Genomic DNA, 13,045 nt, shown 5'->3' with positions numbered 1-13,045 from the left:
CTTGTTTAATACATGTATATAGCTTGTCCTCTAAGTATTATATGTAATTAAACATGACATGTTTAACTCTTGATCGATAAGTCTGTCTTCTGTGAGGACTCCTTTCTATGTTAGAATTTTTTTTAAACAGATCTGTTGTAACAATGCAATTAGACTATGCCATAGTCTATTTTTGATGTTAATCATGATGAAAGCATTCAGTTGAACTCGAAATTATACTGATATTAATTACATCAAAATACTATAAAATTGTTATGAAAAAGTTTATATAATTATATTAGTGACAGTAAAAGTAAAATTGTACGTGAGGCTTATATTATTGAATGCAACATATCATAATGTCATAATTGTATTGGCACTTCAATACTGAACAATTCTGATTTTAGAATCTGCCAGTTTATTAATCGCGAAATTCCAGGTTAAAATAGACTATGGACTTAAGATTTTAAGCGGGCAAAGTCCCTAACACTCACACTGTCAATCATACTTGTTTATCAATCAAATTTAACCGCAAGCAAATACAAGACGCGTCCATGCACAATACTGACGCGTTCATGCAATTACACAACACAAAGGCGGGGTAGGCCACATACTTGTGTACCATGTAGTTATTAATGGTAATGACAGGTACCCGGAGGATTTAAACCATAACCAGATCGGGCGACCAATCACAAGCCAGATCCATTTAAAGATGCATTACATCATGGCCAATTTTAGTAGGCCAGATTTCCGACAATCTCATCCATAGAAGCTCATAGACAGCCGTGTTAAGCATGAAAACCGCAATCCAATGTCAGTAGTCCACTTGGGAAGCTAACAAACAGAGGGAGTAGGGTGACTGAAAAGAACAGATGTGAAAATCTATCAATTGTGCACACATTAATTAAATCAGAGTTTTAAGCTTAAATACAATATCCAGAGTATGCACAATGGGCAAGTGGACTACGGGGTAGTCTATAATGCAATAAGCTGCAGTTAAATTTTATGCTGCTATTATATATAAAAATAGCATTATAATGAATTTTGACCGCGCATGTCGGGAGCTTATCATTTATTTGCTATTTTATATCAACAAGAATATTTGAGATTCCAAGATGAAAGCAAAATGCTCAACCCAATTTCTGTTCCACAGTAACACTACTGAGGAATCTGAATCCCAAAGCAAATCCAGGGGAAAATTAATACAAATCCTCATGGGATTCCAAGATAAAAGTAAAAATACTCAACCCAGTTTCTGTTCTACAGTGAATACCCGACTGAAGAATCCAAATCCCATAAAAATTTTCTTTACCCATATAATTATTTGTGCTCAAATAGCATGCCTAAATCATGCTATATATCATGCAACTATTTAATTTGTTTTCCTTAATTATGTAAGGAAAGCAGTACCTGCCTTTTTTAAAAACAACTTATGATTTGCTTGAAATAAAGGTATGTGCTTGCATTAACATATTTGACAAACACATAGGCTCCCCTTTAATTGGGCGAGGTGGGTGGGAATTAAAATTTTTCGTCTATCCATTCTGGAAACCAATAATGTAATGAAAACAAATCACCACGACGGTGACCAGCGCTGACGAGAGGGCAGCTCTCATTGGTCAACACACGATGCTGTCACGCAGCTATGGCAACACCCGGGAAAACACAGACCCGATCGGTATGAACCGGAATTGCCTCCGCCTGGGGTCAAATTTGTTTTCTTACCGTTTCATGTTAGAAAACTTTATTATAGTATAAAACTTCTAACCCAACCCTTTTGGCCAATTTCATATCTCATTTCCCTACTCTTTCCAAAGCATGCCCTACATTTAAGTGGTTGCACTTGTTAAATTATGCCACAGATTTTCTCTCTTTTTCTATGAAATAAAGGTAAGGAATCATGTGTTTATTCATTATGACAGGGTTTACAAGATGGCAAAGACCCAGGAGTGCAGACAGCATCTCCTGGTCTGCTTGGAATCACCTATATGGCTTCATCAAGTGTCTCTCAAAGCAAAACGGGCAGTAAGTCTACAATTATGTTTTGTGCAATGAAAACAATTATGATATCAATAATATTTTATGTAAAGATATGCCAGAAAACCAAGATAGAACCCATAAACAATGTTGTCTTCATATGCTATCACTTCAGGGGAATCCTTTATCACTGGTGCACCAAACAAGCAGTATGAAATATTACAAATCACATTGTTTTATGATGCAGGAACACGGTAAAAGATCTTAACCCAACTGTGTGCTATATTATTATGTTGTCTTGACATGTATGATACTTTGCTTGAGCTATTTATATTTTACTTAACCAGTTGCAGTTATTTCTTACAAATGTGTTAATTTTTTATTTGTTTTGTTATTAGTACCATCTAGCTACAGCTATCTACCAGATACAAGTATCCTCAAAGCATGCATGGAATTACTGATAGAGAGTGGTAAAGTAGGTCCAGAACGCATATCTCATGCAACATTATTTGTAGTTCTCTCAGCTATGGTTGGAGAGACCAAGTCACTACCATCCTTACCACCAGTGAATTGGGCAGCAGTTCTAGCTCCTCTACTGCGGTTGCCTTATGGTAAGTAGAATTGGTCAAGAATAGACTGAATTCTTCATCTACCAACTGTACATGTCATTGGGTTAATACTGTAAGCGGCTATTGGCTCTAACCTTTCCAAAATTAGTATCTCAAGAACCACTGACCAGGCTTGTTTGGACTAAGTTTGACATATTTTTCATGCTGATGTAATTGAATAATTATGGAATATTGAACAATTTTGTAAATTTTGAAGGTTGTCATTACTTAAAGACAAAGTGACACTTCAACATCACTTTTTAGTTCTAACATCCAATTGTAGGAAAATTGTCACTGAGTTGTTATGATGATCATAGGTAGGTAATTGTGAATTGATGACTTTGTGTAAATTACAACTAGAACTAATGTGATGAGAAGGAACTAATGTGATGACTTCTCACAACTGGAAGTCATGTGGTGACTTCTCAAGAAAGAATTCTGGAAGCCATTCACCAGAAATATATAGCAGAACCTCACACAAAAATGGAGACAATGAAATGGATCCATTTTTTTTCTGAAATAAAAAGAAACTTGAAAAATACCGAAGGTAGAAAAAAACCCAGTTCTTTCCTTCATGATCCCCTTAAAAATGGCGCTTATGGAATGTAACTAAATTAAGTTTTGTCTATTTAACAGGAGAAGAAGTAGAGTTGTTATGTATAGAACTAGCTATGAAGCAGTGCCTCTCACAGCCCAGTGCAGCTATGTTTGTTAACTCATGGATATCACAACCTCTATTTAATGGTCTACATGTAAGTATTTAAGGGACAAGTTGTACTAATGCCTTAAGAAACATTGAATTATTTTCATAAGAAAACCCCAGGTGATTGCTCATATATATATCTTTGCATGTTGTTATCACTGAAAGGGGCAGGGTTCAATTTATGTCGTGGAGCAAACAACCTGCAACACAAATATCACTTTGTATACCAATATTTTACAATGTAAACATATGCTAATATTATAAGAACATCACCTAAATAATATTTCCGCTAAAAATTGCTATGCAAGTTTTTCAAAGTAAATCGAACCCTGGAAAGGAGCCTCCCATTTCCTACACTTATCACTAACCTATCATTTGTGAAATAGAGACCCTTTTCCCCAAGATGTTGAAAAAATGATAGGTCTATATATCCTAAGCACTGACCACCATTTTAAATTATACCCAATTCCCTGACCATCCTGCACAGCCAAAAAAGACACCCTTAACACAGACCTACCTCTTCAAGTTAGCTACGTATTCACTATCCTAATGCATGTTAGCACCTGCTAAATCCCAGATCTGAATATGTGTGTTGCTAAGAAAAATGGTATTTTAGTGATCCCCTGAAAAATGGGTATATTGAGAGCTAGTATCTACCAGTTGTGTTATTTTTATCCTTAAAAAATAAAGAATAAAAAGAAAGTTTTTGAAATGTTGCATTGTCAGATTTATAACTTTCTTAACACTTGTGTCTTTGGTTATAAGTTGAGTCCGAAGGATCTTCAGTCTGAAAACACAAAAGTATTTTAAGCCCTAACCCTAACCTTTACCCTTACCTATAACCTAAACCCTAACCTTAAACTTAACCCTAAATCCAATCTTAAGCTTAAACCTTAAACCCAGCCCTGACACTCATCCTAACTCCCACACTTTCCCTATCCTTAAAACTAACTGTAACTCTAATGATAACCCTAACCTTATCGCTAACCTTACCTTAATCCTAATCTAAAATGCCCTAAACCGTACTTTTCAGACTATCCCCAATTATTGGACTCTTCTGACTAATGGGCTGTTCTCATGTTTTTCCCATTGGTGTCACATTTGCTTGCTGAAAGACTGCATGGAGATCACATTGATGGCACATTTCTCCCAATAATTTTCTTAATGTTTCAGGAGAGGAGCAAAGAGTCAATCTATTCTAGTCTTCCTACTCTCATCAGAGCTGTGCCGTCAAATAAACTCAAAGATTTTATAGAGAGCAGCTTGATTGAGCCTTTCACTATACCAGGAGTGTATACAGAATTGTGTCAAGCAGTACTAACAGGCCTTCTGGCATCGCTCAAGGTGCGTGCATATCTTCATGTATATGAAATGTTGTTTGGATTCCAGCCAATTGTTAATTAGGGGTTCATTCATAGGATTGAGGGCATGATCGCTGTTTATGCCCGAGGCGTGAGCCGAGGGCTTAAATCAACGATCATGCTCGAATTCCTATAATTGATCCCCGTTCATACATACCAAACATTCTGAACATTGTTAGCAAACCAAAACAAATGAAAATAATAAGGGTTTACACGTTTAAATAACATTTCCATACCGTTTTCCTTCTAAAATGAGTAGGCCTACTTACAGGCAGCTCGGCTCATAAGGTCAGCGGCCGAGGAGTCAACGCGTTTATCTTTTGCGCTCCGCGTCAGATGGTAGCGGTGACATCGCGTATCGCAACACTAGCAAATCGTTGATCACGTTAATCGGGTTCCAACGCTGCGTGACGCAGCTTGTTTATGCCCTGCGTACTGGTCATAAACGGAATTTATGACCAGCAAAAAAGGGCCCAAATCCAATCAGAAACGTCCTTATATCGTGAGTATGTATGAAGTTGAATTTATACTTGATTAAAAATTATTTTCAAATTATGCTCTTACGTTTCCAGGTCCGTCAAGGTAAATGATCGATAACCATAACATTTGCAAAAGTATTGTCTCTTTAGTTTGTTACTTGATGTATCTTGTTGTGTCAACTGCATTGACCTATATTGACCTATCATTGCATATAAGCCGGCTACATTATTTGGCAAATAACCATGCAATCAACTTACAAAAGTGAATGAATCCAAAACAATAAATATCAATGACAATGGGTGCATGAAAATACAGTTTTATTTGTTCATCAAATGAAATATAAAATTATATCCCTGCAGCTGAAATGGCTGCTCCCTTGGTGGGGTCACATAGTGTTTTCATTGGTTACCACTAGCTGAACCAGTGGAATGGCTTGTTGCAGTGTCGGGTGGTCCAATCATGTGCATGCTTGTTCTGGGCCCTTGATGCTATGTTGTTGCAAGAGGTCATTCTCTGCCTTAGCAACATTGAGAATGATCAAATAAAATTTGTTTTCTATTTTGGCTGATTTCAAAAATTTTCTCAAAGCATTGCTTGAATAAAAAGATATGCGATCCTACTGAATGCCTGACAAGAGACCAAATTATGTGAGTTTCTTTATACCACTGTCTGGGGATAATGTACTTAGTGGAAATCTAAATATTTTAATGACATTTACAAAAAGCGGTTGCCTGCAAGAATCTCAAATTTGATCACTCACAATAAGTATAAATGCCAAAGCAAAGAGCAATCCATGACCTCTGAAAAAGGTTATTCGTTTCAATATTGAATAATGACAGAAAAAAACCAATTTACAATGTCAGAACACTAATCACAAAATAATAATTTTGTGGTAAAATTTCTTTTTGGTGTAGATCTCTGACCTTCCTCAGTCTGTACCTATGATGTTATATGGAGCTGTAGAAGCCATCTATGGATACATGCCTAAACAACTACAGGTTAGTATGTAAGGCAATTGATGTTTTGTGGGTATCAGTTTGGCTTCAGTCTGGTATTAGTCTCAAATATGTGATCATGCTGGGAATTTGAATATGGAACAATTTTGATAACAATTCAGTATCATATAATATCATTAGCTAACAGCAATGTTATTTATTACATTTCAGATATGCCATATTCCGTTGATGACACTTTTGTCAAACTGCCTGTGTTATCTACCAGGAGAACATATAGATAGAATAGCTAGTCCATCAGTACAGGTAAGGTTACCTTGGTTTCAATTCGAAACAAGTGCATTCAGTCACGATTTTAGTAGAGCTTGCTTATTTGGAATAATTTGTTATACCTTTACACCTGATCTTAAAACGAGGGTATGCCTACATTATTGCTGTCCATAATTTTAAATGATGGAACCTGTGAACCTATTAAGGTTCATACATTATTGCAATTCAGACACTTCAAAGTGTCTGAATCGCATGGTTATATGTGATGTGATCAAGCAAAATCAGTCGGAAGTTGGAAATATTGATTTTGAGGTATAGCCAAACAAAGGAAGTATTTCCTTGGAAACTCTTTAACTGCTCATATCTTTTGAACTGGTTGTCCAAATTCAATTGGGTTTTCTGTAAAATGTAGCATTGCAAATGCTGTTTACAATCCTATAAGAAACTGACAATTGAATATGTTCGACTTCAGACTGATTTTGCTTGATCACACCACATATGTGACATGATCAAGGGGAATGAGTCACATGTCGACCCTGGTCAAAAATGACCTTTATATGTGTTTCTAAAGAGGACATTTAGTGCTTTCAGAAACTGAAAACCCCATGTTGATACGACTTTTCTTTGCGAAGTTACATCAATATACCAATCGCTGAAAACAATATAAAACAAAAGAATTTTAACACTTTATTTGCCAAGATCGCGTCACATATATTGAATTTTCTATGATTCACGCTAATACTTTTTGCTATGGATATGATGCAGTGAGAATTTTAAATGAATGAAGAAATGTAGGAATGTTTTCATTAAAGCAGGCATGATCAAAGATGATGCATCTGTAGCCCATGCTTTGCGCAAAGTGAATGTGCTCTACAGATACATTGCCTTTGATCATGCATGTATCACATGTGGATGCTACACTCTCAAGGAAGTCAAATGAGCTATGGTTCACCTCAAGTTTGGTATTGATGCTAATTGCTTTTTTGTGGTTGCATTTCAAGCATGCCAACAAACTGCCCTTATACTCATTCAGTATACATGGTATACACTCTGTGTGATTAATATTACATACACAATTTGATATTACGACTAGCAAACTTGACGTGAACCAAAATTTAATCCTATAAGTCTGATATTTATCTTAAATATGTATTGAATTTGATTTGATTAGCATTGCCTATTGCAAATTCTTTCAGGATAATCTTGTGAAAGCAACATTTGTCAGAAGTTACCTGGTATCAGAAGGTAAACAAGGGCTTGTTTGGCTCAACCCATGCATAGGTAAGCAAGGATGGCGTGTGTCAGTTTGTAGGGGTGGGTGTGGTGGTGCATGTGGTGGGTGGGTGTGTGTGTGTGCACCTTCAGTGTCTCAAGGATGTGAATTATGATATTTTGTAACTGGAGGCACAGCAAAATTTCTACAGTTTCCGAAAATAATGTTAAAATGCAATACAGTATGACATTAATTAAATGTCAAACAACATCAAATCTTCAGAGCAATAACATCTGTTGAAGATGGTTGTTGAGCTGGTGAAAGCGTTCAGGAGAGTGTACCAAATTTTAGTAGCATAGAAGTTTAATTTGCTTTCTATTAAGGTTGGTCTGAACCCTGGAATTATGGAAACTTTCGGACCTCATAAGTATATAAGCGTATACATATTTAGAATGGCAAAGACTTGATAAGTTCAGCTGTGAGGTCAAATTTGGGCCAAAATGTTCATTTTTTTTTATTAATTTTTAAAACCTAGATAAAAATATCTAGGAGGCTTTTTTTATTTTTTTGAATTTTGACCAACTTCACCAAAAATATTTGAAATTTGGGTGAAAATCAGGCTTTTTATGATTTTTTGAAAATTCAGCATTTTTGACCATTTTTGGTGCAAATTTCGAAATTTGGTCGAAATTCAAAAAAATGAAAAACAGCTCCTAGATATTTTTATCTAGTTTTTAAAAATTAATAAAAAAAATTTTTGGCCCAAGAATTTTTTTGGTAGGATGCACGAAAAAGAAGTGGGCCAAAAAACAGTTTTTTTGGATTTTGGGCCAAAAATGAGCATTTTGGCCCAAATTTGACCTCACAGATGAACTTATCAAGACTTTGCCATTCTAAATATGTATACTTTAGACCAACAATTTAGCAGTTATGAGGCCTGAAAGTTTCCATAATTCCAGGGTTCAGACCAACCTTAACACCCGCAGGTTTTCCTTTGTCATCCATGTGATGTGTTAAAAATATATAAAATCCTTGTTTTACAGATGTAATCATGAACTTGGCCACTGAGTCAGACACACCAACCCTGCTATGGATTCTTGTAGCTGGTTTTAGATGCAGTAGTAATTCATCTAGTACACACATGGGTGCCATGAATAAGATGCAATGGTTTATGGAATTGCTAGGACATGTTAAGAGTGTAGCTTATGGAAACATACCATTGGCATCAGCACAGACCATTGCCAAGGTAAGGCATAAATAACTAAAGATATTTTTTGTTTCCATAACAAGGGAATATGTGACGTGTCATGTCAAAAGGAGACACTTTTGGGCAAGTTATCAATTTTGATGTTTTTACATATCTTAAATCTAGAGATAATTTGCTCCACAACGCCGTTTTCTCCAACGAAATCGGACATTCCTAAGTGAAGATATTGAGTTCTTAAGTTATGGTATTATAAAATTGGAAATTGAGATATCGGCCTTTAAAAATATTATTGACAATGTTGAGAGTAGGAATTAAAAAAAAAGTCTCAAAAATACAATGTGCCAGTTATATTCCGGTCTGAAACTATCAGACAATATTTGAAACATTAATATCATCACAAATTCGCAACAAACCCAAATTGTGAAGAAATCACCCAGACAGATTTTTGGCTATTTATCGATTTACAATCCTGCCCAAAAGTGTCTCCTTTTGACATGACACGTCACATAATGAGGTTTTTTCTCACTATTTGATTTCACTTTAAATTTTCAAAATACTTGTTTAATAACATCATATTCATAATGTTACCACCTAATAGGCAATGGACTGACAATTCAAAGAATGATCTATAAGTTTTTTGTATTATTCCTATTCCTAATGCTATTGGGATATTCCAGTTGAACACCACATACCCCTGTGGAAGGCATTGCCTTAATCTTCCACATAGGGAGTTTGAATTTCAAATGGAGTTACTGAATGGGTGATTCCATTTGAAATCTACATCCCCTGTGTGGGAGATTAAAGTCATGTCTTCCATGTCTTCCATAGGGGGTGTATGTATTTCAACTGGAATAACCCATCGTATATCATTGCAATTTTATTCCCATACAGGCTGTTGATCTGACTCTGCATGTGTTGTGTGGTGCTGTGACTATGTGGAGTACACCTGATACTGCATTACTTCTTGGAGTTGAGCCACAATGTTTTACATCAAGTAGAAATGGTTCAGGTGATTGTGATGTAATAGTGCTCTCTGGTGATGGAAGTAAACTAATCAATTTTAGGAATATATAAATTGAAATATTTGTAAGCTCATATGAAATTCAATGGATATTGTCTTTTACAAAGAAGAAAATTACTCAGAATTTGCATCCATGCAATTCAAGAAAGCTTATAAATGATATTTGCTTACTCTTTTTTTCCATAGGATTGCAAAACAAGATTCTGATAGGTCAGAGAGATCTTGAGAAGATGGCAGTCACCAATCTTCTACCCTTACTACCCTATAGCTTATCTCAACTACTTCAGCAACAGCCATGGCAACAAATCACTGCAAAGGTAAGATTATCACTATCAGGAGGGTCAGAGGTCATTAAGGAATGAAGTAAACAGATAGTTGGATTAAATTATAAATCTGTTCAACTGGACTTACTATTTTTGCTGACTACAGTATATGTGATTCTGTAGTCAGCATGTCCATGATGCATCATCAGGCCTAGTGATATTGAATTGGCTCTGTATTATTAACATGTGACATCACAGTGGTAGAAGTCACTGAGGAACAGATTGAACAGATTTATAATTTAATTCAACTATATTTCTGGATGATTGAGAATATTCACAAATACAAGTAAACAGATAAAAAACATTTCCATAAATTCTGTTGGACCTTGATTCATATTTAATTGCTATATTTTTCTTGCTAGGTTTTGGACTGGTTATTGGTCATGTTGGAAGCTCCTCCTGGTGCTCTGACAGAAGAACATACTACTTACATTGAAGGTAGGTCTCTAATAATATGTAGGACAATGGCCAAATTAGGATTTGAACCTGTGACCCCTGGGAATCTAGGCACTCTCACTTTAACTAACTCAGCAATCAAAGAAGTTAGTAGGCATTGGAGTGTAAAAGTAAATTAAATAGGCCCAAGGTTCCAAATCATATTGCTCCCACATCTTTAGGAACAAGTGTTTAGAGGAATAATATTTTATTAATAGATCTTTTCAGAACTTTCACAAAAAGCACAGATTGTGCTCAATCTGTGCTCGACTATCAAAATAGAGCTAACTAATCAATTTCTGGCAAGTTAAACATGTATTTGACCATGTAGTGGTCAGTCTCCATGCTCAATACACTGCATCAAGTAACAGCAATGTGGTACACAATTTGTGCGAACAATCATATCACACCACAGGCACAATGAACACGTCGTCACTAATGTGTGATTGGCTTTGGTATTTTTTTACATCTTTCCGATCAGTTGCTAAAAAGATATATTACTTAGAGTTAGAAAAAACATGGTGATTACCCTTAGCAATCAACTCCTCAATGCCAAGTAAATGTCAAGATTGAATGTATTTTTTAATTTATTTTTACAGCATCCGTACTAGCTCTACGACATACATCTGAATTCAAGAAACCAGCTTACTGGACCAGAGCTTTCAGCAGATGATATATAGACATTGTCTAGACAATGCCAACTGGGGTCTCACAAAGCATAACTTATGAGCTGTGCAATAATTATGTGCAGACCTACCTCTGGGTGGTGAATTTTCAAAATAGTCTGCCAAAAATCACTAACCCCTCTACCTTTTTGGACATTAAAAAAAATCTTTGCCCCACCCCCCTTCGACATGCAAAAAAATCTTTGCTCCTCTTTATAACATGCCAGACTTTGAGGAACCCTAATTTAAAACCTGAAATAGTCTTACCATGTTATGTGAGTGCAACGAGCAGAAAAGTTTGCATATTTGAATGTTAAAACATGTTTGTATACCTTTTTAAGGCGTAATATTAAAATGGTGCCCAAAATATCTTTGCCTACACTCTTTTGGCCTGTCAAAAATGTTTACCCCGTATAATTAACCACTTTGGGGCAAGTCTTGAAAATTATTGCACCGCTCTTGGAGGAACTTAGGACTGAAATGAACCCATGAACTATATATTGGCTCATCTCAGAAGATTGAAAGTATGTATTTTTGAAGCTGAAAAGTCAATCTATAGGGGAATTTACAGAGAGCATTGACATTTCCCCCATGTAATCATGTAGAATGTTGAATGGATCCAATCACAAACCGACTTTGATCACAATGTAGGAATAGGGCAAAGTTTGTTAATTATAAAAGAAGGGAAAACACAAGAGTCCTCAAATTTCATGCATCTAAAAATGAGTCCTCATTATGTGTTCCAACACATGTGATAATCAATTTGGATAAAAACACTACAATAAAAAGGTTGATGCAGTGTCATCTCAAACAAAAGATGAGATTTGTTTAGACAGTAGATAAACATCTTTGAGATGGGATATGCTTAGGGAACAAACCAAAAGGTTGATGACATCCTTATAAACAGAAGTCCTGACCCCCCTCCCTACCTGAAACGTAGGGCGAACTGTTGAAAATTCCAACCAAAAAGGTCAGCTTTGACCGATGCTTTGACTAGTTTTTTTTTTTATAATGTAATTAGACTTTTGACCCCTCCCCCAATGAAAGGACTTTTGTTTATAGGATGGCATTGAACTTGAACAAGTGTAGTTTGGTGGTGCCTTACAATGATTGCTGATTGGTGTAGTTTGGTGGTGGCTTACATTGTAAGGCTGATTGACTATGTTAAGGTGGGTCAGAGGAGCGCATGACCTGGCAATGTTTGTCATTTCTGTCCCATGTCAAAGAATTGTTTATTAGGAGGGGGAAAATTCCCAAAACTTGTTTGATGTATTATTGGCTGTAACTCAAGAACAGCAAGACCTGTGGGAATATGAATGCAATTATTGGCTTCCGTGATTCATTTCCTATGAGATCACTGTATTAATATTAAGAAGTACATTGCAGGTTTTTAGTTAAATTGCTAAATGAAAACTGCTATCACATTAGCCGTAACATGCTTGAATGTGTGTACTCCTTGATTGAATCAGGTGTTTACTTACTCATTTCTGATTTAATAAGAGATTTGTCAATGTCAAGGCTTTCCTTCTTGAAGAGTTAGCTACTCAGCATGGATGTAATGTTGCTATGACAACTATAATTAATGCAAATTAATGTAATGCAATCAAGCAAAATCAGTCGAAACTCGGAAATATTGATTTTGAGGTATAGCCAAACAAAGGAAATATTTCTTTTTGTTTCCTGTTGTTTTGGAAACTCTTTAATTGCTGATATCGTTGGAACTGGTTGTTCAACTTCAATGGGGTTTTCTGCAAAATGCAGATTTGTAAATGTTTTTTACTATCCTATAAGAAAAAGTTTAGGGTCCCATAATGGAACCAGCATAATTATTCTAAAGTTAGCAATACGAT

The 13,045-nt window shown here is 35.7% G+C and overlaps 1 protein-coding gene across 1 annotated transcript in view; it reads left to right on the top strand.

Moving 5' to 3' along the window:
- The window catches only part of LOC140159463 (focadhesin-like), a 54,460-nt gene extending 43,222 nt beyond the window's left edge, over positions 1 to 11,238 (top strand). The window contains exons 25-36 of the mRNA XM_072182947.1: positions 1,902 to 2,004; positions 2,355 to 2,567; positions 3,201 to 3,316; positions 4,441 to 4,611; positions 6,023 to 6,106; positions 6,275 to 6,367; positions 7,528 to 7,612; positions 8,588 to 8,790; positions 9,643 to 9,760; positions 9,959 to 10,089; positions 10,458 to 10,533; positions 11,130 to 11,238. Of these exons, the coding sequence (XP_072039048.1) occupies positions 1,902 to 2,004; positions 2,355 to 2,567; positions 3,201 to 3,316; positions 4,441 to 4,611; positions 6,023 to 6,106; positions 6,275 to 6,367; positions 7,528 to 7,612; positions 8,588 to 8,790; positions 9,643 to 9,760; positions 9,959 to 10,089; positions 10,458 to 10,533; positions 11,130 to 11,203 (1,467 nt within the window). The 3' untranslated portion in view covers positions 11,204 to 11,238. The remainder of the gene's footprint in view (positions 1 to 1,901; positions 2,005 to 2,354; positions 2,568 to 3,200; positions 3,317 to 4,440; positions 4,612 to 6,022; positions 6,107 to 6,274; positions 6,368 to 7,527; positions 7,613 to 8,587; positions 8,791 to 9,642; positions 9,761 to 9,958; positions 10,090 to 10,457; positions 10,534 to 11,129) is intronic.
- The last annotated feature ends 1,807 nt before the right edge of the window (positions 11,239 to 13,045 follow it).

The sequence above is a fragment of the Amphiura filiformis genome, chromosome 8 (assembly GCF_039555335.1).
Source record: "Amphiura filiformis chromosome 8, Afil_fr2py, whole genome shotgun sequence".
Classification (NCBI taxonomy): domain Eukaryota; kingdom Metazoa; phylum Echinodermata; class Ophiuroidea; order Amphilepidida; family Amphiuridae; genus Amphiura; species Amphiura filiformis.
This window is presented reverse-complemented; position numbering and strand designations above follow the sequence as displayed.